Genomic DNA, 25539 nt, shown 5'->3' with positions numbered 1-25539 from the left:
AAAATACTAAATTGTGTATTCTCCAGAATACACACAAGCAAAGTTCTAAAGAGTGTTTTTCATTAGATGTAAGATGATCCCAGAGGTGGCATCATCATTCAGTAAAAGAAGAGTAGCATCAGAAAATGTAAACATGGTAGTAAATCTAAATAATACTGACTATTAGCAAGAATTGTAGCCTTTGAGTTTTAAAATACAGATGGAGCAAATCTGTTAACTTGTCTTTCTTGTCTTTTTGATTTGAGCCATTCTGACAGGTGTAAGATGTTATCTTGTCATTTTGATTTGCATTTCCCTGATGGTGAGTGGTGTCGAGCATCTTTTCATGTGCCTCTTGGCCATCTGTATGTCTTCTCTGGAAAAATGTCTGTTTAGGTCCTCTGCCCCCCTCTTTTTAAGTGTTTATTCATTTAAGTTATCTCTACACCCAGTGTAGAGCTCAAACTCATAACCCCATGATCAAAAGTCAAATTGTCTTCCAGCTGCACCAGCCATGCACCCCTCCTCTGCCCATTTTTAGTGGGATTACTATTATTATTACTGTTACTCAGTGTTGAGTTGTATAAGTTCTTTTTTTTTTTTTTTAAAGAGTTATTTATTTATTTGACAGAGATCACAAGTAGGAAAAGAGGCAGGCAGAGAGAGAGGAAGGGAAACAGGCTCCCTGCTGAGCAGAGAGCCCGATGCGGGGCTCGATCCCAGGACCCTGAGATCATGACCTGAGCCGAAGGCAGAGGCTTTAACGCACTGAGCCACCCAGGCGCCCCAAGTTGTATAAGTTCTTTATATATTATGGATACTAACCCCTTATTGGATATGTCATTTGCAAGTATCTTCTCCCATTCAGTAGGTTGTATTTTAGTTTTGTTGGTTGTTTCCTTTGCTGTGCAGAAGTTTTTTATTTTGATGTAGACCCAGTAGTTTATTTTTCTTGTGATTCCCTTGCCTCAGGAGATGTATCTAGAAGAATGTTGCTATGGCTGATATCAGAAAAATAGCTGTTTGTGTTCTACTCTAGAAATTGGTGGGTCCAGGTCTCACATTTAGGTCTTTATGCCATTTTGAGTTTATTTTCATGTGTGGTGTAAGAAAGGGTCCAGTTTCATTCTTTGGCGTGTGGCTGTCCAGTTTTCCCAGCACCATGTGTTGAAGAGACTGTCTTTTTCCAGTGCATATTCTTTCCTCCTTTGGTGAGGATTATTTGACTGTGAATTCATGGGCTTATTTCTGGACTCTCTACTGTGTTCCACTGATCCGTGCCTCTGCTTTTGTGCCAGTTTCATACGGCTTTGATCACTACAGCTTTGTGGAATATCTTGAAATCTGGGATTGTGATGCCTTCAGCTTTGTTCTTTGTTCAAAATAATAGTGGGAGAATTGTACACGTGCCTCCCAATAATTAATAGACAAAGCCGACAAAGTTTCCATAAGAGTAAAGAATATCTTGGGGCACCTGGATAGCTCAGATGGTTAAGGGTCTGCCTTCGGCTCGGGTCATGATCCCAGGGTCCTGGGATCGAGTCCTGCATCGGGCTCTCTGCTCAGCGGGGAGCCTGCTTCTCCCTCTGCCTCTCTTCCTCTCCCCTGTTCTCTCTCTCTTTCTCTCTCTCATGCTCTCTCTTTCTCAAACAAATAAGTAAATAAAAAAGAATATCTGGACAATACAAATTTAAGAAAATTGGAGGAACAAACCATTTTTTTCAGGTATACATAGAATATCCATTATAACTGACCAAATCCTGGTTTTTTTTTTTTTTTTAAGATTTTATTTACTTATTTGACAGATCACAAGTAGGCAGAGAAGGCAGGCAGAGAGGAGGAAGCAGGCTCCCCGCTGAGCAGAGAGCCCGATGCGGGGCTCGATCCCAGGACCCTGAGGTCATGACCTGAGCCAAAGGCAGAGGCTTAATCCACTGAGCCACCCAGGCACCCCACAAATCCTGGGTTTTAAAACAAATCTTGGCAGGGCGTCTGGGTGGCTCAGTTATTTAAGTGTCTGCCTTCAGTTCAGGTCATGATCCCAGGGTACTGGGATCGAGTCCTGCATCAGGCTCCCTGCTCAGCGGAAAGCCTGCTTGTCTCTCTGGTCGCAGCTCCCCCTGCTTGTGTGCTCTCTGTCTTTCTCTTTCTCTGATAAATACATACATTCAAACATACATACATAAACAAATAAATAAGATTTTTTAAAAAAGCAAGTCTTGGCACTTCTTAAATGTTTGTCAGCGTGTATTTTCTCAGCTCTGTTGAAGTTAGCTAGAATTCAGTAACAACAACATAACTAAAAGTTAGTTTAGAAAATTAATAGACTTGATTATTTTTAAAAGTGTAGATTTACAGGAAATAGTTTTGTGAAAAGTACAGTGCTCCCATAAACCCGTGCTGTAGTGTGGGACATTTGTTGCAATAGTTGAGTAATACTGATACGTTATTATTAACTAGAGTCCATAGTTTACATTAGGATTCACTTTTAGTGGGATATAGTCTACCGGTTTATACAAATGTTTTATACAAATGTATATGACATGTATCCATCCTGATAAGACCATATGGGATACTTTTTCTGCCCTAAAAACCCTTGGTGCTCCCATTATTTAAATATCCCTTCTCCCCCTCCCCCTCCCCCCAAGCCTCTGGCAAACACTGGTCTTTTTTTCTGGCTTCATAGTTCTGCCTTTTTTCAGAATGTAATATGTTGGAATCAGACAGTATGTAGTCTCTCCAAATTGGCATCTTTCACTTAGCCATAATCCTATAAAGTCCCTCTATGTCTTTTCATGGCTTGATAGCTCATTTCTTTTCAGCACTGAATAATTCTCTATCATCTGGGGATACACCACAATTTGTTTATCTATTCACCTACTGAAGGACATCTTGGTTGCTTCCAAGTTTTGGCAATTATGAATACAGTGGTTCTAAACATTCAGGTGCACATTTTGTGGGGAACATAAATTTGCAGGTTCTTTGAGAAAATATCAAGGGCCCCAATTGCTGGATTGGATGGGAAGAGTATGTTTGGTTTTGTAAGAAGCTGCTAAACTGACTTTGAAAGCGGCTGTACTGTTGCATTCCCACTAAGAATGAGTGAGAGCTCCTGTTGCCCCACATCTTCACCAGCATTTGCTGTTGCTGGTATTTTGGATTTTGGCTCTTTTAATGGGTTAGAAGTGGTTATATATACTTTCATTTGATATTTAGTTTGTTGCGATTTTTTAAATTTTAACTTTAAGCCTGACACTATACTGAACATTCTTAAAATATAGACTTTCCTGGGCACTTCCTTATTTTTTTATGTCTAGGAGTAGATTCCAAGGAATACAAGGAATGGGGCAGAGAGAATGGAAATTCCAACCTTCTCTTTGATAGTGTCAATCATCTCCAGGCAATATGGCCCCAGATATGCTTCCTCCCGAGCCCTGTTTGGCAGTATAGCTTTGGCTGACTCTAGGCAGCATCTTTCATTGTAAATTAAAAACCATTTGCCAAGTTTGAGAGGAAAAATATATCACGTTGCACATGACTTTCATTTCTAGTTTCAGAATCTGGTAATAACAGATCCTGTTCTCCTTAATCTTATCTAAGTGAGTATTCCACTTAGGTCAGTTGCAATAGTCTGTTCACTAATCTGAATGGTCAGGGCATTTGATTGTGTCCTTTTGGTAGGAACTGCGTACACACACATACTTACATACGTGGCTCACATATGTGCAGTTTTTTAAATAATAAAACTGGTGTGGTGGTTCTCAAGAATGATTATGCCTCCTGTAATTAGGGTTGTCAGGTAGAGCAAATAAAAAGACAGACTGATTGATTTGATTTTCAGATAAACAATGTCCTGTGCAATATTTGGGGCCCCCTTACACGAAGAAAAGTATTCATTGTTCTTCTGAAATTCATATGTAAATAAGACCCTGTGTTTATCTGGCAACTATACCCTGAGGGGACATTTGGTAATGTCTAGAGACAAGTGTGGCTATCACAACTGAGCAAGGGGGGTTCCACTGGCACCTAGTGGGTTGAGGTCAGGGTTGCTGATGAATATTCAGCAGTGCACAAAACATCTTTGTGCAATGACAGTTTATCCTCAGTAGTCCTGGCTGGAGAGTTCCTGATTGAGACCATCTGAGTTGCTGTTTTCCAGGCTTTTGCATTTAGCTCGTGAAATGTCAAGACTGACACGGCCTGAGTTTGAGTGATATATATGGGGATGTATATAGCTCCTCGCTGCCTCTCCCCGTCTTAGACTCCAGTCTGACTTGACTTGGTCGTGCCACCCTCCACCCCTGCTTTGTTCGCTTCATGGCTTGCTGCTGCATCAGATCCTATTGCACGGACTCATTACTGGTGCTTTAAATGTGTCCCTCTCACCAGGATGTCTCCTCGTGAGGATAGAGACCTTCTTCCTCTTGGAACTGGTCTCAGCACCTTGGACAGCATCTGTCCAATTTGGCTGTGCGAGGACAGAGAGGCAGAAATGTGTCTTGCTTTGAAGATAACTTCACAGCCTCCAAACACGTTTCCCATAACAAATTATTCTTCAGATGAGAGTGCTTCTCGCACTTAAATCTACACAGGGGGCTGCTGCCTTTGCCATCGGCTACCTCCTTCAGTCATCTGGCTCCTTTGAGAAGCGGCAGCGAAACACCCGTTTCCTGACTCATTCAAGCCATGAAACTGTGCTTGACATACAAGAACCGATTCCCTTCTGAAATACTGAAACGACAAATTCGGGTTTTAGAAGCAAATTGAGAACAGTGCATTGAAAGGAAATGTGTTAATCTCCATCTCGGGACCTTCCTCCTGGATTCCCTGGGCAGTGCCAGGGGGAAGGGGGGCTGTGTGTGCAGAGCCCTACAGATGTCTCTGAAAGTATTCTTGTGTTGACTGAGGTCCCAAAGAACAGCTCCTGTGTTTTTCTGAAGCTAACATGTCCTCCCTTGGGGAATACGTCCTAAGACCCCAGACTGTCCAACTTGGCGTTTGGTCTGGGGGCCTTGCACATGTCACTTCTGAGTGGTGGCTGGTTCTTTAAGCCCTTAGCCTGTAATCCTGTAGACAGATTAGCATGAAATGCTTCACATGGTGTCGACCGAAGCTGTAGCGTCCATGATTCTTGGGCTTGAGGTGTGAATCACATCATTTCCCATACTCCTTAAGGGACATACATGGGTAGCCACAATTTTAAAAATATGCTTTTGTGTGGGCCACCGGGAACTGTCAAGCGTCGTGCCACCGATCTCATGCCATGTTCTGGGAAAAGTATGACTTCACATGGAAGGATGAGCAAAACAGATGTGGGTCCTTGACTGACTCCTGGATTGTCACTTTGTGGGGTGGTAAGGGAGCCAGACTGTGGGGTTTGAGTAGTGTCTCTGCCTCTTACCACCTGTGTGACTGCAGGCAAATAGCTTGACTGACTACCGGCCTCTCCACTTCTTCATTGTAAAGTGAGGACGATAAAGTGACACATGGGATTGCTAAGACTAACAGGGTCACCCATGCTTCCGGAGCATATAGGACTGTGTCCAGAACTAAGGGAGCATAGTTATTACATAAGTGACTTGGTGGAGGAAGTAAGTTCACTTTACTGCAATGCAAAGCAGAGTTTGCTCCAGGGCCAAGGCGAAAACCAGCGTCGGGGGCTGCGTATGCGTGGGGATGCCATTGGAGTGGGGTGAGTGGGGTGGGTTTCTTAGATGTGGAAGCCCTGACTGGCCGTGTTCCGGGACAGATGGCAGTTTTCCTGCTAGAGATTTGCTTTGAGGGGGAGGCCACTATAACTCGCAGAGAGGGAGAGCAGCAAAGGAGGGGCCGGGGAGGCTGTGTTTGGTGAATGATCAGACTGGTGGGCGTGGAGGTTCAGTGCAGTGGGAACCACATGTCAAGACCAGACCGGGAGGAGAGCAGTAAATGCCAGGACGTCATGGATGCTGAGCTGTAGGGTGTGACTGTACGTGGGAGTCATCGCACAGCCAAGGACACCTTTCCAGGATTAACAACAAGGACGGCAGCGAAGTGATAAGATCACAGTAGAATGGGGGGAGTAAAACCCCAGCATTCAGACCATTAAGGAAATGTAGAACAGCTGGCTCCTGCTGGGGGCAGGGAGGGTGGCACCCGATCTGCAGGGTCCTGCCAATTTCCGTAGTGGACCCACGGCCTGGCATTATGGGACATGGGGCCAGAAGGACTCCACAGTCAGCTCTTGTCACCTGTGCCCATCAGCACCAGCTCACCTCCTGTCCACACCACCCCCCACCCCCAGGTCCAGCATGGCGCTACCTCGGCCACGGTGTGGGTCCCTCTGCCTCTTGGTTTCCTTATCTGCAAAAAAGAAATCATACAAAGCAAAAGACATGATGCTTTCAGTGATTTTTTAAAAATGCAGGAAGGCCAGAGGTCTCACCTTGATGCCCAGAGCAGCGTCCTGCCTCTCCTGCTGCCAGAGGCTGCCTCCATCCCTTGGCTCATGGCCCCTTCTTTCAACTTCAGAGCTAGCAAGGGCCATCTTCTCTCTTCTCTGACCTCCTGCCTTTCCCTTATTTGGGTCCTTGTGATGACCTTGGGCACACCTGGATAATCTGGGGTAATCTCCCCATCTCAAAATCTTGAACTGGATCCCATCGGCAAAGCCCTCTTTGTCATGGAAGGTCACAGATTCCCAGGTTCTGGGGGTCAGGTTGTGGATATGTTTTGGGCGGCATTATTGAGCCTATGGCAGTGACCATAGTCGACCACATGTGTTTGTGTAGGTATGTGGGTGCCTGTGTGTGTCTATAGTCATTGATGTAAATCTAATCACGTCTGTGTGCATATTTCTCATGGCGGATATGTGCGTGCTTAGGAATATGATGAGAAGCAGTGAGACGAGGTGGTAAGTAGGGAAGATTTGAAGCCCAGGGTGTTTGTTTTTGAAGTTTGAGTACACTCTATTTTAAAATAGAATTATTTTGGGGCACCTGGGTGGCTCAGTGGGTTAAAGCCTCTGCCTTCAGCTCAGGTCATGATCCCGGGGTCCTGGGATCGAGCCCCGCATTGGGCTCTCCGCTCAGCAGGGAGCCTCCTTCCTCCTCTCTCTCTGCCTGCCTCTCTGCCTACTTGTGATCTCTGTCAAATAAATAAATAGTAAAAAATCTTTAAAAAAATAGAATTATTTCAACGTGATATGTGAAGCATTACAATATTTTTAGTATCAAAGGGGCTTATCCAGTTCGCAAGGAGACAGAACTGATGTAGAAGCTTGAGGCAGAAAGTTGCTGGGACGTAAGGATTTTTTCTTTCAATTGAGGTATAGTTGACAAGGATGGGTTTTTGGTGAGGGTTGTCAAGGACACGGACCCATTATATATATCTGTGTTTGTGTATATATTGAGATATATATATATATTATATTTATACATCTGTATCTATATATACATTATATTTACATATCTGTGTCTATATCTGTACACAGAAAGATATATATAAGTACATATACAAAGATGGGTCTGACTGATTTCCTGCAGGGTTCCTTTCTGGTGAATTCTGTTTTCTAGGTGGAGGGCAGGAAACCTGCTGAAGATATGTCAGGTGTGGGTTTGGGAGGGGAGGAGGCGCGGACTGTTGATTATTCGTCTTTGTGTAGGGTAACCATCCGTGTTCAGGAGTGGGAAGGGGCAAGTCGGGTGAGCTGAGGCAGTTAGGGACTTTGATTTGGGTCTGTCGTCTTGAACACTCTCGAATCCAACTTCCTGGAGGCACATCTCCGTCTGTGACTTTTGGAACTTTCTGGAGTTCACAGGGTCTTGTAAGGTGCAGCTCTCTGTAAAGTCATCTGCCTGTTACTGCCTCCCCCCACCTTTACCTCTTCTCACCCTTGATGCTCGCTGACCTTGGGCAAGGTTACAGCAAACATGCATGTCTGCATGGTTTCCCCATCAACCTCCTTCCTGTAGGCTGGCTGCCGCATCATGGGGCTTCGCTGTTCTAAACGAGTTAGACTCTTCTGCACAGTGAAGTCATCTTCATTTGGTCTGGAGGAATGTGATCTCCTCAAGGATAAATAATTCTTTTTGTTGTTGACATTAACAAATGTCTTGTATAGTGTTACCTGGTGACAGATTGTTGCCACACTCTTGGCGAGTGCAACAGTAGCGACAAGCTTGTAGAATCACCATTGTTACAACTGAAACCAATGCAACATTGTGTCAACTTTTCACGAAGAAAGTAATAAAAAGTGTCCTCAGGAGAGATCTAAAGTGGTGGTGCTCTCTGTTCTCTTGGAATTTGGTGAAATATTTATTTTTTATAATCAGGAATGTGTTCTCTTCTCTGTTATCTTTCTGTGATGCTGCTCTTGGGTTTTTCTGGTATCTTCTCAAGAAGCCCCACTATCTTTGTTGAACAACTGATGTGTGACTCGTGAGTGGGCAGCCTGGCCCCTGCTGTTTTTATTTCTTTGTCTTTAACATTTACCTTTAGGGAAAGCTTCCAAAGTTCCCCATCTCATTTGATAAATTCAATTTTCTGCTCTTTCAAATCTGTTTTATTGCCTCTGGAACCATTTTAAATCCCTTACTTTTAATACTGTCAGATCTTCTTTCCTCTTACCCTTTATTGCATTAGAAGTAACAAAGAGCCTGTGTGGTCTGGACGGTGGAGGGCTTGAAAGTTGTTCCGTGTAAAATGCATTTCCATGTTCTTTGGTGAATATTCTGCAAAGCTATATTGTTCCCCTGCGTCCCGAATGCCTTCTTAAATGTTTTCCTTTTATTTGGCACCTTTTGTGACGAGGTCTCATTCCTCTTCTGCGTTTTGTTTATTTGCTTTTTCTCTTTGGCTGTCCTTCTATGAGGGTCATCTTTTGCGGTGCAATTTCCCTTCACAGAACAGAGGGTATTCTCTTCATCCCTGGTTTCCCTTGCTCCTATTAGAGTTCCCAACAAGCATCCATCCGGAGGGGCCACTGAGCCTGTGTTCGCATGCTGTGCCCCTGCGGCTTGTAGCGTGAGCCCTGAGCCCTGAGCCCTGTGGAGGCGCATGGGGCTTGTTGATACTCCCAGCAGGGGACCCAGGGCCCAAAAGTTCTTGGGCTCTAGACTCTGTTAGGGTTGGCCTGGACCCATCCCCAGAGTGTAGGGAGGCGATGTCACACCTCCTGTTCCTTGTTAGCAAGACACCCTGACTCCCTGGGGCTTTCCGTGCAGGTGGCCAGGCTTCCTTGTGGGTCTTTGAACTCAGTTCACTGCAAAAGTTGCCCACTAGCCTCAGCACCATTTTGCTTTTAAATACATCAGGGGAGTTCCTCTAGGCTGCCTGCTGTTTTCTTTTTATGACCTCATGCTTAGGTTGCCAGACTTAGCAAATAAAAATACGGGATTCCCCAGGGCATTTGAATCTCAAGTCAACAACAGATTTATGTACTTTCTCTTATACACATGCCCCTGTGATGTTTCTGTTTATTGGAAATCGAGACTTAATTGGGTTTCTGCATTTTAGTGGCAGCCTTAACCGTGCCGTATATTTTTGCACGTGGTGTCCCGTGTGACCTCTCAGGAATCCCTGTGGTTCCTGCCTGGCGTCCCAACTTCATGGTCAACACAGGTGAGAATCCTGTACGTGCTAGCTGGCGTCCCAACTTCACGGTCAACACAGGTGAGAATCCTGTACCTGCTAGCCCATCCCCTCAGGTTCTGCTCTCCGGTCGGCCTGGGGGGTATGTAAAGGTTGGTCCTCAAATTGCCATCTTCCCCATCTTTCATAAAAGTACTGTTTAGGGAAAAAATTATGTTTTCAAAAACGCCAAAATTAATATAGAATCTCTCCAATGCCACTAAATTGCTCTAAGATGGGAACATACCGCTTTCCTTCAGATTAGTGTTTAAGGCCATGGCCTCGAAATCAAATGTAATTTTTTTCCTAATGGGTTATTAATTGAGATTTACTGGTTATCTGACATCTTCCTCATGTTTATGTAGAATTGGTGTTTGTAGGTTATAAGAGCCGCCCCTGTTGGGGATTCAAGGGTAATGAGTTTTGCTTCTTAGTCCATTCTATGCATTGTGGAACAGAATTGGCATTATTTTTGCAGTTTTGTTTAAAAAAAAAAAGAATAAAGGAAGTATAAGTAAATACCCTGAGTTTTGGGCCAATTTGGAGCCCTTTTAAGCAATAAACATTGAAGTCAGATACCAGGAAAAAGACAAATGGGCCATCTGTGCGAGAAAGCTTAGAAATGACTTCCCTTTCAAGGATGTTTGCAGTGACCCCCATTCCTTTCCTGAATAAAGTCAGAAGACCCAGGGTCATTGTCCTTGGCATATGTAATTAGTTGCACAATTAAGATTGGTGTCCTTAAGGAGTAGGGGTCCGGTGTTGGATGGGAGATTTCTCATGGTCTTAGTGTCTAGTGTGGATCATGAACGATCTGCAACTTCACGGTTTGGTCTTGGCACTTTCTGGAATGAACAAGAAGCCAGTGGGAGATGGCTCGAGGCGGTTGTTCTGAACCGCGCCCAGGTGTATTTTTAAGAATCAGGAGACACGGTGTCATTGATGTTGGTCTTCTTAGTGTTCTTGTTGTATGGAGAAGCTACAGTTACGTGGAGCTCTTGATGGGGTCGAGGATTCTAATTATAGACAGATGGCAGAGAGAATACAGCATCCCAAATCCTGCTTTAATAATATAATCCGCTCTTTGTCATATTAATGTCATAATTCCTTTGTCGATGCATCCGTTCATGCATGTATCAAATATTTATTTAGGACCTGATATTTTCCAGGCGCTCTGCTAGGGACTGCGAAAATGTAGAGCAAAGGACCCAGGACCGGTCCCAGGAAGCATTCCGGAGAAGTGACTTCATAACGCCCCCCGGGGAGTGGCAGGGTGGAGGGGCACCCAGGGAAACTGTGAAGCGTAAGGTGCAGAACGTTCGCAGAAAACTCACCCCCGTTCTTTGCTTTCACTAAAACTCACACCGCCAAGTAGAGGAGTGTACGAAACACGAATCCGGAGGGGCGCCTGGGTGGCTCAGTGGGTTAAAGCCTCTGCCTTCGGCTCGGGTCATGATCCCAGGGTCCTGGGATCGAGCCCCGCGTCTGGCTCTCTGCTCAGTGGGGAACCTGCTTCCCTTCCTCTCTCTGCCTGCTTCTCTGCCTACTTGTGATCTCTGTCTATCAAATAAATAAATAATCTAAAAAAAAAAAAAAAAGAAACACGAATCCGGAGTGATTTCCAGGAAGTTTCAAAAACATCATCCTGTTAAGGGATGAAGTATCTGGTTATACCTTTGATATTTTGATTTTGGGGACAGAAATTCCTATTTATTAGGTTAAACTGCATGGAATCACGGCAGGGGTCAGCCCAAACGGCTCACTCCTCTGCGGTTTCCAGCAGTTCAGCACAACACAGACCTTGGCTGCCTCCTTGGGGAAGGACTCGGTTAGGGTTGGCCTGGACCCTAACCTGGCGTGTCGCGCCCTGCTGTGTCGCAGCTGGACGGGGCTTACATGCCCTGGTGGCGCCCTCACGCTACATGCCAGCCCCGGGGGGATAGGCAGGGGGTTCAGGGACAGGCCTATCACCTGGGAGCGTGTGCAGCAAAGCCGTGCACGGGAGCCTGTCTCAGAGTTCTCTGCTCTCTCCTGCACTCTCGGATAGCCGCTGCTGGGGTCTGGACTCAGGTGGGCTTTAAGCATCAGAACAGGTGTTCCCGGGGGCCTTTGAAGCTGGTTAGCACAATGCAGGTCAGGGCCCCAGTTGCTTTCACTGCAGAATAACCAGAGAGAATCACAGGGCACTAATGAGCAGGGCTTTGTGCGGCTTGTGGAACTGTGCCTAGAAAGTCAGTGTTCCCAAAGCCAATAATTTCCATTTCTAAAACCCGTTAAATTGGTTCTTACATTGTGTAATTTCTGTGTCTGTGTTTTTCTTACAGAAAATAAGGCATACTGTAAAAATAGCAGTTTTGTTTTTTTTTTTCCCCTCCCCCTCTGATGGAGGGATATGTTCAGTAAGGAAAAAAAAAGACTCCCTTTTGTGCTCTGGGATCAAAACAGCTTTCAGGGAGGATACGGATGTAATGAAAAAGACGTGTCTCCTGGGGACGTGGGGTGTGTGTCTGACACACTGGGGCCCGACAGGACGTGGTCAGGTCCCTCCCGGAGGGTCCTTCCAGCGCATGCTTCTGGGCTTTGCGTCTCAGATGAACCTCGAGGGGCATGTGTGACTCAGGTGATTGTGAACGCCTGTCTTCATTCACCTTCTCCCCAAGTCTTTTATTGTTGCCCGGTGGCCGGAGTGTCCTTACATGGAGCGCGTGTCCCGGATGGAACGTGGAACAGAGAGGGTCGGGCGGGATGTGGACGCAGCATCAGCACCCTTGCTGTGAAAGTTATTTCTGGTCCTGGTCTCGGTCCGTCTGGTGGCGTTAACAGGGGCAGCCTCCTCTGTTGACGCTGGCGCGCTCTGAGGTCTCCCCTAATCCTGGGAACGGTCTTTTTAGCAAAAAGAGAGCACGTTGTAGGCAGGACCCCACCGTAAAAGCAACATACTTACGATCGGGTGAGTGGATCGTGTAAGAAGATTTGGAGACAGTGGCAGGGTTGGGACGAAAATGGTGATGGGTGACGGGGGTAGGAAGACGGGGGAAGTATGACTCGTTAGCACAGGCCTGGGTTCCTAACGCCTGCGCTCCGATTCCCTCCCGACAGTGACCGAGAGCCGTGGGGTCCTAGAGAGCATCCAGAGGTTCTCCTTGCTGCCCACCTACCTCCCCGTGACCTACCACATCAACAACGCCGACGTGTCCTTCTTCCTGAAGGAGGCCAACCAGGACATCATGCGCAACTCCAGCCTGCAGTCCCGCGTGGAGTCCTTCCTGATTTACAAGGCCAAGCGGCTGCCAGTGCTGAACGCCAGCTACGGGCCCTTCTCCATCGAGCAGGTGGTGCCCCAGGACCTGATGCTGCCCTCCAGCCCCTTTGGATTCACCAACAAGTTTTCCCTTAACTGGAAGCTGAAGGCGCACATCCTGCGGGACAAGGTGTACCTGAGCCGACCCAAGGTGCAGGTGCTGTTCTACCTGCTGGGCCGGGACTGGGCCTCCCCGAGCCCCGGCGAGAGGCTGCCGTGCCTGCGCCTGTTCGCCTTCCGCGAGACCCGGGAGGTGCGGGCCGGCTGCCGGCTGCAGGGGGCCCTGGGGCTGTGCGTGGCCGAGCTGGAGCTGCTGGCCGCCTGGTTCGGGCCCCCCAGCGTGGTGGCCGGGAGGAAGAAGGCGCCCGGGCCGCCCGAGGGAAGTCCCGTGGAGCTCTACTACTCTGTGCAGCCGGGGGACGCGCGCGGGGACTGCGCGGGCGGCGACGTCCGGAAGGGCAATGCTGTCCGGCCGGGGAAGGACGGGCTGGACGAGGCCGTGCCCCACCTGCAAAGGATCGGGAGTGTCTTCCTCTACCAGACGGGCAGCCGGCCGGTGCTAAGGGAGCTGCGTCTGGACAGCAACGTGGCCATCCTGTACTCGGCGCGCACGGCCAGGCAGGGTGACGTGCTCACCTTCCCTGTGGCCGTGTCCCGAAACTGCAGCGCCGATCGCTTCACGCTCAGGTGAGTCCCCTGGAGCACCTGTCCCCGCGCCCCCAGCCCCCCACTTTCCGGCCCCAAGAGCTGCGTTCACACCCCCAGAGGTGGGATGCCTTCTGAATTTCCTAAAGCCCCTTGTCAGGGTGGGATGGAGAGTATGGTTTGCTCTTTCCCAGTGGGTTGGCAGTTCGGTGGTAAAGACGTTCTGATGTCCAGGATCAGCCAGACCCTCCCGGAGCAGCTCGGGGGATGCGAATCTGCGCCCCCCTGTCTGAGCCTGGGGTCTCATCGGAAGTCTGAGGAATGCGGGGGTGGTCCCGCCGGGCCCTTCGCGCCTCAGGGAGTCCAAGAGCTCACAGTCGCATCAGCAAATGGGATTCCAACAGTTGTCTGAAGGAGAGAGGATACAGATCTGCCAACTCAGATCTATTCCCAGCCTGCGAGTTCTAAGTATGATACGGTATCGAACTCCCTTAGTTTGTTTCTCTCCGGAAATAGAGCTCAGTGTTCAAAATATAAAAGAGCATAGCGTGTGAAGCATCTACTGTAGCGTTTTTTGAGTAGCTTACATAAGAAAATACCAAAGACGAGACATTTAAGAGGAGTACTGTGCACTTTGGGGGAAAAATGGGTTCATGATCACTCTGGGAATATGTGAAGGCAGCTCCTTGCTTTGGCTTGACGGGATTTTCATGAAACCATTTTCTGTTTGTTTCAAACACAAGACAGCTTTGCTGCACAGGTCCCCAGGTGTCCGTGTGATTGGGTCTTCCTAAAAGCATCTCGACGACATTGTTACCCAGCACGGAAACTTGATCTCACGTGCTGCATACAACACCTGCGATGACGCCAGAAGACAGGATGTTTCTGTCCGTGACACACAGTTTCCGTGCGGGTTAAAGTTCATGCCCCGAGGGTCAGTTCTCTCTCCTCCCCATGGCTTCAGACCTGCTTTTTCTTTATTCTCCTTTCTCTTTGTTTTTGTTAAGGGGTGGGGGAGTCACAGAAAGGAATCATTCTTTCACTTGTATCTTGCACATTTATGCTTTGCTGATTGTGACCTTTTAATCTTAACTAAAGACACAGAAACCCATGCACCACATTAATCTAATGATTGGACGTGGCTGGTTCTTGGCAGGTACAGACCTTTGGCTTGGGCTGATGGTGCATCAGGGGACTGACCCCTGGGGATTTAGGCCGCGGAAACACATTGGCAGGGCTGAGGCCTCATTAGTTCTCCTTCTGTCCTCTGGAATCAGCCTGGGATTCAGCTGCTCACACACTCTCTGCACGGTTCACTGGCTTTGTGCTCTGCTTTTCCAGGATTGACGGTCTTACATAATGTTCTTTGTGGCTATGGTTGCTTATGGAGGGAACTGTTTTGCTGATAGAACCCAAAGGTTTGGAATAAGGAGAGCTTTGTTCTTGCCTGATTTTGGACTCTCTGCCATCCTGTAGGTTTGCCAATGGCTGGTTGTTGAATTCCTGGACCCAGGGTAAAACCCCCAAATCTCCAGGAGATGGTATCTGTTTCCAGTCTTTTGGGGAGGCAGTCGTATGTGTCCCATTAAACTTCCCAGAAGACTTCGTTCCTGATGACTGCCCACTGCACGTTAAAACGTGGGCAGCAGAGCCCTGAGGACAGCTCCGTCATCGGCAAGCTGCCACAAAGCCGCAGAAATTTGCTTTGCTGAGCCCTGTCATTTAGGGAGTCCAGATCTTTACAAGCGCAGAAACAAACACATCTTGAAACTCCTAGATGTGGTTGCCCTACAACCTAGACGTCAAGGGTTTGAGAATTTTGAATGCGTGGCGACAGTGTACCTGCGTCGGAGTTGGCCAGTCAGAAATTTGTAAAGAAAAGATCTAGTTTCTCAGTGCAGGTAGTAGTGAAATTGTTAGTTCCTGAACGTGTGTCGACCCGCTGAGGTGGGACACTTTCTGTCCCCTGATCAGCAGTAAGGACGCGCTGGCTGCAAACTTGAAATGCTTTCATGACGAGCGAGTCCTAGGGGTTTGTGACAGCGGCGGGAGGTGAACAGGGTTCCGGTCATGCTCTTAGCATTGAGTTTGAATTCTCCTAATCAGAAAATAATAAAACACTGTATCTTTTTTAATGAAGTCCATTTCACACTAATTTAGCATAGTTTCCGAATACTTAGAATGGGTCCGGCTCTGCTCTGTCCGGCCATCCGGTCCTAATAACCCTGCACGCTCCAGCCACGTATCCTTGGGTGCTTTTCTCGAAGTGCGTGATTTTTGGTTTCTAGACATTCTGTGTTGACATGCTAACGTGGTCGGGGTGGGCTGATGTTTTATAGGTCACGTGTCAGCTGGACATGCACAGTCACTTAAGGATGACCACGGACGGGAGGGGGACTAAATTAAGTGCCACCAACAGGAGGGAGCCCTCCCCACCACACAGCAGCTGACATTTGAGCTCTTTGCTGGTAACAGTTGACTCCTAGAAGGCAGTCAGTAACTGCCCCAGCTGTTTCTGTGCCTGTGACCTGAGGGTGACACTGTGGCTAATGCACAGGCCTTCAGTTCTAGGAATCCAGTTTTGTCCTGCAAATCATCAGTAAGGGTAGTTTAAAACAGTATCTGTGTGTGTGTGCAGGCGGGAGTGTGCATGTTTGTGCAGGTGGGGGTGTGCGTGGTGTGCATATGTGTGGATATGGGCAAGCAAGTGCGTGCCTGTGTGTGCAGGTGGGTGTGCACATGTGCATGTGTGGGTGGATGGGTGTTTGCATATATGGTGTGTGTGCAGGGTGTGCATATGTGTATGCCTGTGCAGGCAATTGTGTGCCTGTAGGAGTGTGCATATGTGATGTGTGTGCACATGTGTGTATGCAGGTGAGTGTGTACAAGGCGAGCATATGTGTGCATGTGTGTGTGCCTGTGTGCAGATGGGTGTGTGCATGTGTCTGCATTTGCATGTGTGCATATGTGCGTGTGTCCAGGCAAGTGTGTTCATGTGTGTGTGCAGACAAGTATGTGCATGTCTGTATAGGTGGGAGTGTCCATATGCGTGCACATGAATGTGTGCATATGTGGCGTGTGTGCAGGCAAGTGTGTGCGTATGTGTGCATGGGTGTGTGCAGGGATGGGTGTGTGCAGATGCGTGAGTGTGTGTATGAGTATGCATATGTGTCCGGGTGTGTGCGTGCGCAGGTGTGCGTGTTAACGGCGGAGAAGCCGAGAAGCTGGGTGGGACTGTTTGTCATCTTATGAATCCTGTTCCCTCCTGCAGCTGCTGTCTTCCCAAGCAAACCTCCACAAAAGAAGAAAAGCAAATGCTTTCATTCCTTAGACATCTAAAGATCCCTTTTAATTTCAGAAAATGTTTTCCTTCAAGTGAACAACTGAAGCATCCCACGGCACTCGGGCCCTTTCTTCATGTTCTCACCTCCGGTTCTGTCCCGTTTCTCCCCCCCACAGAGAGCCAATTTCAGAAGCAACCTAGGTCTCTAATCACCTGATTGTGTGTCTGGAGGAAGAAAAGAATGCGGGTTCTCTCACCCCCCCCCATTCTTCTGTTCCTTTTCCCTACAGGACACCAGTTTGAAAGGGGTCCTGGCCATCAGATCTGAGTGCGGGGCTGGATCCAGATATTTGCATAGCATGAGCTTAGTTCTGAAAACTGCAGGAAGTGCTGGTGGAAAGGTCTGGAACGCTGAAGAACAGGGGCTTTTCTCGAAGTCAGAGACCTTCCCAAATTCATTGAATGAAGGAATGAGTGAGTGGACCCATGGTTATTAGAAACTAATGCGTATACGTGACTCAGGTCTTTGCCGTTTAACCCTAAGTGCTCGGGAGCATGTGGAGGACAGTGTGTCCAGCACAGGGTCTCATGCAAGGCTGTCTCCGAAGAAGACATTTTTACTGAGGCGATGTTCTTGGGAAGATGAGAGTTAGGATGGCAGCAGTAGGAGAAGATGATAAGAGTATTTGATGAGGGCAGAACCCGGCCTGGGTTGGATCAGGCTCGAAAGATCTTCACTGGCCGTTCGCGACGCCCACTTTGCGGGATTCTGAGCTTGTTAGGACTTAATGTGGTGGTTTGAGATTGGCCCTGACCTTCACTCCCTCGAAGGACGCAGCTTTGAACCTGCCCTGATCTAGAATCGGGTCCTTTTCTTAGTCTGTTTCAGGTAAAGTATGCCCTGGTACAGCCGGCGATATTCTTCATTGCTGGCCATCAGTTCCACTCTGACTTATTTACAGGGGAAAATAAATAAATAAATAAAGGGCTTGCAGGGTATATATGAGGGGTGTCAAGAAATAATAAGAGACGGGGACACTGGGCTCGGTGTCTGAGAGATGGTGGACAGAACAGCCTACCGCAAGCACCTGTTCCCACCCCCAGCTGGAACTCCTTCCTCGGCATTTCTCATGCTCACAACAGGTCAGGGACTTTGGGGAGGCTCCTGCTGGCTCTCGTGTCTTCCTGCTCTCTGTGCAGGTGGTGGGAGAGGGGCTCCCTGTGGCTCTAAGAGCACATCCCACGGGTGCAGGTATTTCCTTCACGAGGAACCCATTGGGAAGGAGGTGCATACCAGGTGTCCCCAAACCCCAGTGAGCTCTGTGACATCTGTCCCTGGGACTTGCCTCCTGTTGTCATCTAGCAGACATCAGTGGAGTTGCGTGGAGTAGACAGTGGGCCGGAGGTGGACGGAGAAAGGAGGGTGTTCTCTCTGTTTTAAATGAGCTTTTGGTCATAGAGTGATGTCGATTTACAGGGGAGTTGTGGAGTCAGTGGAGGACAGTCCCAGATGCCTCACGGCTGGTTTCCACCATTAGTCACGTGTTACATTAGTGTGGTCCGTTTGTCACAATTAACCAACCAGACCTGCTTCATGGTCCCCTAGTCTCTGCCCCACGCCCCCTTCTTGGCTCCAGTCAGGACGTCGAATTTGTGTGGTCATTGGGTCTCTTAGGACACCCCCCCCCCAATGACTGTGACCGTTTTTACTCAACTGTTCAGAAATTGAAAGAACGTCCCTTCGTGGGGGTCGGGGGCGGTGGGGGGGGACTTGTTGCATGTTTTTCTCAAGACTAGATTGGAGTGATGAGTGATGGTGGAAACCAGAGAGACAGAGTACCCTGGTTGTCCCATCGTGTCAGCGATATGACTCATCACGGCCACGACCTCACTTTTGCTGGTGTGGAGTGTTCCCTGGTCCCCCACCCGAGACTGCCTCCCCCTGTACCCTCCGCACCATGCTGCCTGCTTTGGAAGGTAGCTCACAGTTACCAAGTGGGGAGGGACACTCCACCTCCTCCAGGCTGTCATATCTACCCGCATTATTTGGAATTCTGCAGGTGAAATTTATTCATTCGGTCATTTATTTATTTCAACAGGGGCACCTGGATATTTGTGCTACAGTTCGAGTTAAAACCCAGTAGAGCCAATGGGGTCCCCCCCCCACACTGCTGACATTTTCAGATCGGGTAGTATTTTGTTGGGGGGGGTCAGTCTGGCCCCTGCAGCCTCCCCAGCTCTCACCCGCTAGATCTTGTAGGAAAGAAACCCCAGTTGTGACACCCCAAAATGTGCCCAGATATTGTCACACATCCCCTGGGGGAGAAGATACCCCTGCAAGTTAAAAAACCACTGAACTAGATTATAGTCATCGGGGAAAAAACCATTTACAGAGTGAACTCACCTCTTGCACAGAGGGATGTTCAGAGTTTAGAATTAAGGGGACATTGTGTGTCATCAGATTGTTCGTGAAAATCCTTTAAATTTCCCGCAACCTACATTCTTCTTTCTGCTAAACCCATGCTCCGTGTGGCAGAAGCCGCTCACTGCCTGGAAGGAGCAGCTTCCCCTCCTGCCTCAAAGCACAGAGCCTCAAGGGCACCGAATGTCAGCTTCCTCTTCCCAGTTGACGTGGGAAACCGGGAAGTATTTCATATGCTCTTTTCTCGGTGCGGGGAGCTGTCGTGGGGCAGCTCATGGAGGCTGTAGGAAGGACGGTCTCCACAGTCCCCTTTGGGGCCTGTCTCTTGTTGCTGCACCTAGGAAATGTGGGAGAGGAGACAGAATGAGTGGAACTGGGTGGACATAGCAGTTCCTGTCTTCGTTGTGGTTCTGGAAGGTTCTCTTGGGAACAGGTGGACCGACGTGTGGATGTGGTTTTGGCAGAAGGTGAGGGTGTGGCCTTGGGAACTGCTGTTCCTCCTTTGACCAGGGCGCTGGTACAACTATCTTAATGAAAGGGATTTCTTACTGGGTCAGCCTTTTGGTTTTAAATGACATAATCTTTACTGTTATTTGAGGGACGGACACACAGACAGGCTTGTCTTGCGTCTCGAGTTCTCTGGGGTCATATTTGGCTCTGCAGACTTCCGGCCACTGTTGTTTGCCTTCCGTCACCTTGAGGACTCCCTCACCGTCCTATCACCCTGCAATGTAGGGCCACCCGTGGTCTCCTTCTCAACCAGACTGACAGCATCTGGAGGAAAGGACCTCGGTCCATTTCTGTGTCAGCGTGACACCTGCTGGAATGTTCTGATGTCCTGGACGAGCTTTGGTCCATAGATCTGGGTGAACGGGAAGACGTGGTGGGTGATCCAGCTCAGGCTGAGTCATCCTGGGGTCCTACCCCCCACCTCCCAGCACATCACTGCACCCCGGGGTGGGGAGGAGTACCCCATGCCCAGGCCAGGGCGTCCGAGATGGGCTTTGGTCCTGAAGGTTGTCTGTTTATGTAGGTCTCCACTGAGACGTCCATGTCCCTGGTAGGTGTGGTCAGCCCTGCACGGAGCTGGGAGGGGAGCATCTTCATGTCCCTTAGCACGTTCAGACTCTGTTTCTCTGTGTGCTGCTCTGGGCTCCTGCAGGGGTGACGTGCAGGGCTGGGGGTGGGGGCCACTTGAGACGAGAGAAGGATTGATCATTCCCCCGGTAACCACACTTATAATCTGTGTCAAGCACTGCTCGGGGCGATTTGGATATTTTTTACACGTTTAATCCTCAAAACAGCCTTCCTGATTGGGCATAATGATTACCTACATTTCCAGAAGGGGCACCTGAACGAGTGTTCCCTGCTGGTCCAGTGACTTGCCTGAGTCCCCGGAGCCAGGGACACGTGACTTAACGTCCTCAGGACACGGCCTTGGTGACACACAGCCCCCGGACACACATTCGAAAACCCATCTGCCTAAGTGCAAGGCTGGGGGGCGGGGGGGGGGCCGCAGTGTCTCCAAAATCCATTTTTTAAAAGCACTTACGGGAATGAGTTCCCTTAAGTGTTTTTCCCCAGTCAAGAACTCCTCGCTGAGGGCAGAGCTCAGGGCTGGGAGGTGACTGGGAGCAGCCCTTGGCCTGGCCCCTGACCGAGGGAGGGAGCTGTGACAACTGGGGTGTTTGTGGGGGGGTGGGGCGCGGGTGCCGACGCAAGCCCGAGTCCTCCCAGTCACTGGCTGTGAGGGACAGTAGTGGACTGGGGTGGCCAGGTCCGGGCCCTGCGCACGTGGCCATCACCACATGGAGAGGCACTTTCCAGTCCTCGGGTAGAGTTCACCTGTGGCCGACTGCACGGGGTCTGGGTGGAGAGTGCGTGGCGTGGGGTCCTGGGGCCCCCGGCACCTGGCCTTTTCACTGTGTCCCCTGGGAGGGTCACTGGAGCTCACAGAGCCCCAGTTTTGGGTGTCGTGGGGTGGAAGTCAGAGGCCACAGTGAACCTTGAGCAGAACGTGTACGATCAGTGAGGCATTCGGTAAATGACCCGTCAGCAGAGAAATGCCTCAGGATCAGCGGAGATGCAAACCTGACCGAGGTCCGTCTCCAGCGCGCACCATCAGGTCACCTGAAAACGGCAGGAGTTAGCACAAGGCTCAGGTGACTTGTAAAGAAAAGAAGGAGCGTGTTTAGAGCTACCCATGAGCGTTTCCTCGGATAACTTAGGAAAGCGACGGACTCAGTGGGTATTCTGGAACGAGATGCTAGAATGAAGCCAGATGTCCACATCTTTTCTCCCCAATCTGAAGGTATGAAAAACAAAGTGATTTAAACAGACCAGCAAAAACAATACCAGCACCAACCAACAGAGGACGGGTGGAGGGTCACCAAAGAGTGAGCAGAAGTTTCTAGAAACTGGCTCCGTGCCTCTCCCCACGCTGCAGGTGTCCCGCTCCCTCAGGCCTCTGCGAGGGGAGACTGTAGGGTGATGGGTTCCGCAAGGCCGCGCAGTCTCTGTGTCTCTTCGTGTGGGGATGCGGGCTCCCGCCCCCGAACGTGCTCTGGGCCTCAGCTCCCGGCTTTCCCAGTAGAACAGGGCAGACGTGAGGACCTGGGAGTCTGAGGCTGGACCGCAGCAGGCCTCGACCTTCCTCTGTGGGTTTCAGAATACTTGTCCTTGGAGCCCGGAGCCACCAGGGGAAGAGGCCAGCTGGTCTTCTGGGACAGAACCTGAGGCTCAGTCTTCGCGCCCATCCTGTCGAGGCCCCAGACGTGTGAGGGAAGCTGTCTCGGATGCTGCAGGCCAGCTGGTGACCTCAGCCCCTTCCAGAAGGGAGCAGGTAGACCTCACAGCAGAGCCCTGCTCACATTCCGGGTGCATGAAGTTGCCGTGTCTAGAAAGGCTGCTGTAGTTTCCTGAGCAGCAGCGGAGCGCTGGGGGAGGGCTGCCTGGCCTGTCAGGAAGTGGTCGTCATGAAACACTCCCCGTTTGCCCGAGGACACAGGAGAACAGGTGCGTGAGGGCCGCTCGCTCTCAGCTTCTTCTCTACCGTCTCCCGCTGTCCTGGAGCCTCCTGGGCTCCCCCCGATCACCTGCCTCCCCGACATGTCCTACCTGAACTCCACCTGGCTTTGGGGTGTGTGTGGCCGATGGGACCTGCTGGTGGGAATCCCGGGTGTGGGAAGTGAGGTCCGTGTAGTTCACCCTTCTATCCTGCTCCGTGGTCCCTGTTCAGGCCAGAGAATCCACCAGACAGCCGTGCACCGTCTCCATTTCCTACAGAAAGACCTTGCCCTTGGCCCCCGACAGCGCCGGCTCCGTGCTGTGCCCTCCAGACCCGGGAGAGGGGTGTCCTGCTCGTGTGGAGCTCGGGGCTCCAGCACCATTGTCCGGCTGGTGTTCGAGCGCATTCCACTGCTCTCCAACCGGCACCCTGTCTTCAGATGCTCTGGTCTCATCCCCAATGTGACCCCGCGGGTGCAGCAGTGTGAGGAGATCTTTTCTACGGAGGCAGAATATCTTTTTCTGATTACCTCCACATTGTACCAGAAGCACAGTTGCCGGGGCTTCTCCTCTGTGTCAGTCCCAGCTGGGAGCAGTGGGAGAAGGGTCTCAGGGCAATGCAGAAATGAATTTAGCCAAACAGGAAATGTAATAAATAAGATAGAAACTTTAGAAGACCCACAGGCAAGAGAAAGAGAGCACGGCGGGGGGAGATAATGCTTTTCTCTCTACTCTGTGAACTCCTTGTGCATAGGTGAAAATCAATGCTTGTATTTCTTTCCCTTTCTGGTTTTGGGCAGTGCAAGGGTAGGCAGTGATAAAAGACGCTACCCAAGGATGCCTGTCCTCTGAAAAGCGAGGATCCAAGATGCAGAGATGAACTGGAGGGATCCCCTGATGCCCAAGGTTATTCAAGCAGACGGAAGATGTACGCACAGAGGGTTGCGCGAACTCAGACATGGAATGTTTGAAAACACTGTGTAGAGGAAGACAGGGCGTAGCTCTGTCCATCGGCGCCCTGGCTGAGCTCTCTTCCTGTTGAAAACTGAGGTGTTGATACACATTTTGAAAGAAGGTGGAATGCTGGGACTGGGTCAGAGGTGTCCACGTTGGGCACGGGCCAGATTAAAACAAAGATGGCAGCCCCCTTGGTAAATATCTTGCCGGCGCGAAGGAAGGAAGGAAGGACGGACAGACATACAAGAGGGGAAGAGTTTCTTTTGGAACAACACATAAAACAGGAAAAAAAGAGACATCTCTGTGAGTGCTTAAATGGGTAGGGAAGCTTTTTAAAAAAGAACATGAATTTAATAAATCAAGAATTCAAATATGAAAAAAAAGCACACAGAGACAGTAAGTAGACTAGAGATCTAATCCATGAATGGGGCCCCCAAACAGCACAAAACAGAAGTGACAAGGAATGCGATAGACATGGGTGAAGGGGGGAATTACTGACACATGCGGAGAAGGTGGAGATAATTTGGGTGAAGGCAACGGAAAATGCAAGCATTGAAAGAATCAGGAGAAAGATAATGGACACGAGGATGAGTGATGATCTAGTGTGAGGATAGTGACTGTCCCCAGAGTTGGCAATACCACAAAATGAACAAAGCAAGTCTTTACAAATAGATCTTTCTTTCTTTTTAAATGAAGGAATAGCTACATCTGTCAATTCACCAGGCATTCTATGTTGCAGAACAAAATCTTGTTAAAGAAATCAATACCGGGGTGCCTGGGTGGCTCAGTGGGTTGGGCCTCTGCCTTTTGCTCAGGTCATGATCTTAGGGTCCTGGGATCGAGCCCCACATTGGGCTCTCTGCTCAGCGGGGAGCCTGCTTCCCCCTCTCTCCCTGCCTGCCTCTCTGCCTGCTTGTCATCTCTGTCTGTCAAATACATACATAAAATCTTAAAAAAAATCAATACTAAAGTATAACTGAATTATGAAATTTCAATCATAATGAAATAATGAGCTAATTGTTTAGGCAGAATGCATATTACTAAGAACTGAAGAGATGGCTGTATTGTGTTCAGAGACAGACATGATGGCATGGAAGTGTCCGTTCTTCCCAAATTAATATGTGGATTCAGTGTAGTTCTAATAAGAATAACACCTGGGACACCCCTTGGGGAGCTTGGCAGGTTGGTGTTGAAATCTGTGTGAAGACCAAAAGGCCAAGAATGGCTAAGACTGGAAAGAGAAGAAGAATTTGGAGGGGCCGCTGGCAATCCATGGATATTCAAACAGGGTGGTGGTGGAACGTCAGAGGCAAATACAGTAATGGACACAGAAAGCCCCAGAACCACTGTGAAAATACAATGCTTCGTGGGACAGAACTGTAGGTATAGATCGGCGTGAAGAGATACACTTTTCAAAAATGGCACTGGGGCGTTATCCACATGAGTAGAAAAGGTACCTGATCTCTATTTCATGCCATTTGTAGACGTCAATTTCAGATCAATTAGGCATCCCAAGGGGCAAAAAGGAAATTGATGTAGAAGAAAGTAAGAAGCTTTATATCTCTATAAACCCCGTGGGGAAAAGATTCCTTCAGCAAGATACCAGAACAGTGACCACAAAGGGTACATCAATACTTTTGATGACATTTTAAAAAGAAGTTTTTTTTTAAAACAAAAAAGCAAATCGTGTATCTGAAGAGGGTGTTTGTAACACAAGGATCAACAAAGAACTAGGACGGAGAATATGTGAAGGACACCTGTAATGCAGCAGTTAAAAGCAAATAAACAAATAAGGTAATGGGTAAGGGCCCCTCAGAGAAGAGAAAACACAAAGCAGCAGTCCAGTTTAGAAAAAAATACTCCATCTCACCAGAAACCAGAGAAAAACAAATTAAAACTAAAATGCGGTTCAATTTTATAACCACCAGGTTTCCAAGAGTCTGCTTGCTCTCCAGAGTTGTGAATGCAGGAAGAAAAGCCTCATTTGTTGCTGCCGGAGGAAAACACGGGGGCAGCCTTTTTAGGAAGTCCCTTGGGGTTACCCCATGAGAGGGGAGATATGTGTACACGTGACCCCATATGGTCACTTCTGAGGTCTACAACCTGGAGACCCTCTTGCACTTGTCTGCCCGAGGGCACAAAGCAATATTCACGGCAGCACTGTTCTTACCGTACAAACCTGGGAACAAGCCAAGTGACCACCACCAGGATAATGGAACCATACATGTTGACGTATTCCTGCAGTGGGGTCCTTACACGTTCATAAAAATTGTCCTGTGACATCTAAATACACCAATACGGGTGATCGCGGATCTGTACTGTGAAGTGCAGTGGAGG

The 25539-nt window shown here is 48.9% G+C and overlaps 1 protein-coding gene across 1 annotated transcript in view; it reads left to right on the top strand.

Annotated features, from left to right (window-relative positions):
- The window catches only part of TMEM132D (transmembrane protein 132D), a gene marked incomplete at both ends in the record, with an annotated part of 576289 nt that overhangs the window by 144414 nt on the left and 406336 nt on the right, over positions 1–25539 (top strand). Inside the window, one exon of the mRNA XM_080821223.1 lies at positions 12688–13576. Within this exon, the coding sequence (XP_080677349.1) occupies positions 12688–13576 (889 nt within the window). The remainder of the gene's footprint in view (positions 1–12687; positions 13577–25539) is intronic.

Source organism: Martes martes (assembly GCF_963455335.1).
Source record: "Martes martes genome assembly, chromosome: 13".
Taxonomy (NCBI): Eukaryota; Metazoa; Chordata; class Mammalia; order Carnivora; family Mustelidae; genus Martes; species Martes martes.
The sequence above is the reverse complement of the archived record's forward strand: the minus strand, read 5'-3'. Positions and strand labels throughout refer to the sequence as shown.